This window comes from Pinus tabuliformis, chromosome 3_2 (assembly GCF_031772625.1).
Source record: "Pinus tabuliformis cultivar Carrire ecotype Pingquan chromosome 3_2, CPIR1, whole genome shotgun sequence".
NCBI classification, from domain to species: Eukaryota; Viridiplantae; Streptophyta; class Pinopsida; order Pinales; family Pinaceae; genus Pinus; species Pinus tabuliformis.
In genome coordinates, this window is record NC_142302.1 from 702,617,230 (window position 1) to 702,620,211 (window position 2,982).

Consider the following 2,982-nt stretch of genomic DNA (forward strand, 5'->3'; position numbering starts at 1 on the left):
TGGAGATGATCTTATAAAGACAATTGCACAAAGAGATGGGTCTGTAATCGTTGAAAGAGGATGGGGAATCCAATTTCAGAATAAGAGCGATAAAGGTCAAGTTGATGGCATTTTACAAAGACCCAGATATCCTGCATTCCTCCACTACCCTCAGCAGGTCTTGGCTAAGAAGCTCATAGAATGCAAGGTAGAATTCAATGGTCCAGCCATCCGGACCCGGACTCTTATTTTTTTTGAACCATTTTAAAGTGCCCTCAAGCTCCCCAGGTGTCACAGGGTCAAAAAGTGGCTCAGCCTCATCCTCATTTATAAATCTGGGGAAGTGTCCAGCAATATTAATAATATCAGCAATATTCGAACCCAAAGGATTTTTTTAATGGTTCTTGAAATGAGTAGAGCCAAGGAGGGAGAACTTGTTAAAAGTATCAGCCACTCCTCCATCTGGTGTAGGAAGATTCCAGATGGTGTTTGTGACCTTTCTGCCTTTAGCATAGTTGTGGAAAAACTGAGTGTTTTCATCCCCTGCTTTCAACCATATAGCTCTGCTTCGAAGACGAATAGATTCCTCTCTGTCCTTTAATATCTGAGACTTCCGGTTCTCAAGCTCCACCAGGTGAGATTTATCTTCAGCAGTGATAAACCCCAAACCTCGCTCATCGAGTAGGGAGCAGAGTTCTGATTCTATGTGCAATAGAGTTGAATTCTCCCTCTGTTGTTTTTCCCTGGCCCAATTGATGGAGAGATATTTGAGTTTGGATAAATTGGAGCAGAAGCCTCTTGCCAAGGAGTCTGATCTATCAATCGGATTTGCAGCCCAAAAATCCGTAACCATACGAATATAAGATGGGTCCTGAAGCAAGACATGATTAAACTTGAATGGGGCTTTTGGCTTTTGGTGAGGTCCCAAGATCTCCAGGTATATAGGGGAGTGATCCGATATGCCTCCAGCTCCTACCCATTGTTTGTAATGATGCATCTGCTGTATAAGGAACCCTTTCATGATGAATCTATCTAGTCTGCGGGCAAGGGAAACCTCACCCACCCTTCTATTCCTCCATGTGGGGAGAGGTTTATTCATAGGGACATCGATCAGATTATATCGCTCAAGAAGATCAGTCATATAGCCCGTGATCGAGTCCACTTGGGCCATGGATCCCCAAGATTCACCATAACCTAGGGAGAAATTGAGATCGCCCCCAATAATGATATGATCAGATGAGAAAATGGAGAGTCCAAGCAGGTGCTACAAAAAATGATCCCTTTGTTGACATGGACCGTAGATGTTAATAACCCTAAGGTTGGTCCCAAGATCTGCTGAAAAGAGATCTATTCCCATAAACCCCTGACCTCCCCAAGATGCTTGAACTCTGATGGATTTGGGGTTGTATCCAATTGCAAGGCCACCGGATCTCCCTATAGAATCCATGGCCAAAAAAGTCCAACCTGGAGAAATAGAGGTTAAAGAGTCGGTGATGAGATCAGCCGGGCCTAGGGTTTCTTGCAGCAGAATAATGTCGACAGGCTCAATCTCAAACAATCTGCATAGGGATAGTTACTTAGAGGCACTAACCATGCCCCTGCAGTTAAAGGAAAGACATTTCATGGGGGAAAGCTACCTGGGGTGTTTACTGCTCTAAGAACCTCGTCAAGAGTAGATTGGCGGCAAGAGGCAACTTCAGCTCCAGCACGCCTGATAGCTTTTGATAGGTCAAATTTTCTCCCCCGAGAAATCAGAGGGGCAGTACCAGGTATGGAAAGACCCAATCCGAAAAAATACACCGGGGAGCCTCGAGATAGGATACGAGGACGAAGATTGTAATGATGAGATTTTGAACCCCTAGATGAAGATGGTGAAGAGGAGGACGTGGATAATGAATGCAAAGATGGAGCAGATGGTGCAATGACAGGGGAGGTGGGCAAAGTGCAATGTGAAACAGAGATGGATGGTGCATTCAAGGAGGAACAGAGAGTAATACAAGAGGAAGGAGGAGAGAGAGATGTACCCGAAACTTTGGCGGCTTCTGCGGTTGCCCAAGACCTGGTGACCGACGACGAGAGGGTTCTGCGGGCCTCGTCCACTGCCTTTTGAGAATTGTTGGCTGGGTGAGTAGGTCCTGGTGCAGGTGAACGCTGGATAGCCGACGAGACAATCCTGGAAGGTGTAGTGGATGATATAGGGGTATCCTCTGGTTTCTTGTTGAGGGGGCAGTCCTTAAATATGTGGCCCACCTTGTGGCACCGTCGACATCGAAATGGAACCCCTTCATAATCCAAAATCTATATCTTGGTGTATTTCCCCCAATGCAAGGTAATCTTCTCCTCCAAACCCTCGCCAGTATCCAAGTGAACCAGAATACGAGCAAGGGTTCTGTTCCTTGATTCCACAAAAGTGCGGTCATGATTAAGAGATGTCCCAAGGGCATTCCTTATACGAATGAATACCTCCTCACACCAGTACTGTAGAGGGAGCCCTGGCAAGCGAACCCATAGTGGACCGGCCCCAATTTGTTCTCTCTCAGGGTCAAAGAGAGGGCTCCATCTCTTTAAAAGGACCGGCACCATCTCAATGTGCCAGTATCTGGCGAGCACCAAGTCTGTGTAGTTCTCTTTTGCAAAATGGAGAGCAAACCAACCTCTAGGTAAAACTTGAACCTTTGGTAAATCTTTGAGTATACCCCCCCAGATTTCCTTGACCCATAGAGTGAGTCGAGTGGCTGAGTACGCCCTACCACGAACATGTCCGACAAGTATTGTGCTTGCCATGATAGCTGCTTCCCCAATCGCAGAGGTCTCACCGAAACGGATCGAGATGTCCTTTGAGGTTGATTTTACGCACTTGGTTTTTCTCTTCCCCGAACGAGGTGCAGATGGGTGATCCGTCAATGGGTCCGGGAAGCCATCCAGGGGGATGGATTTTGCAGACTTAACCTTGACTGCTAGAGTCTCGAAACAACCCGATGGCAAATGAAGGGGGACAGAAGG

General features: G+C 46.7%; 1 protein-coding gene across 1 annotated transcript; it reads right to left on the reverse strand.

The window, feature by feature from the left end:
- Window positions 1-373: 373 nt before the first annotated feature.
- LOC149182566 (uncharacterized) lies at window positions 374-1,150 on the reverse strand. Its single transcript, XM_089414598.1, has one exon. The coding sequence runs from the start codon at window positions 1,148-1,150 to the stop codon at window positions 374-376; it is 777 nt and encodes a 258-aa protein (XP_089270724.1).
- Between the last annotated feature and the right edge of the window lie 1,832 nt (window positions 1,151-2,982).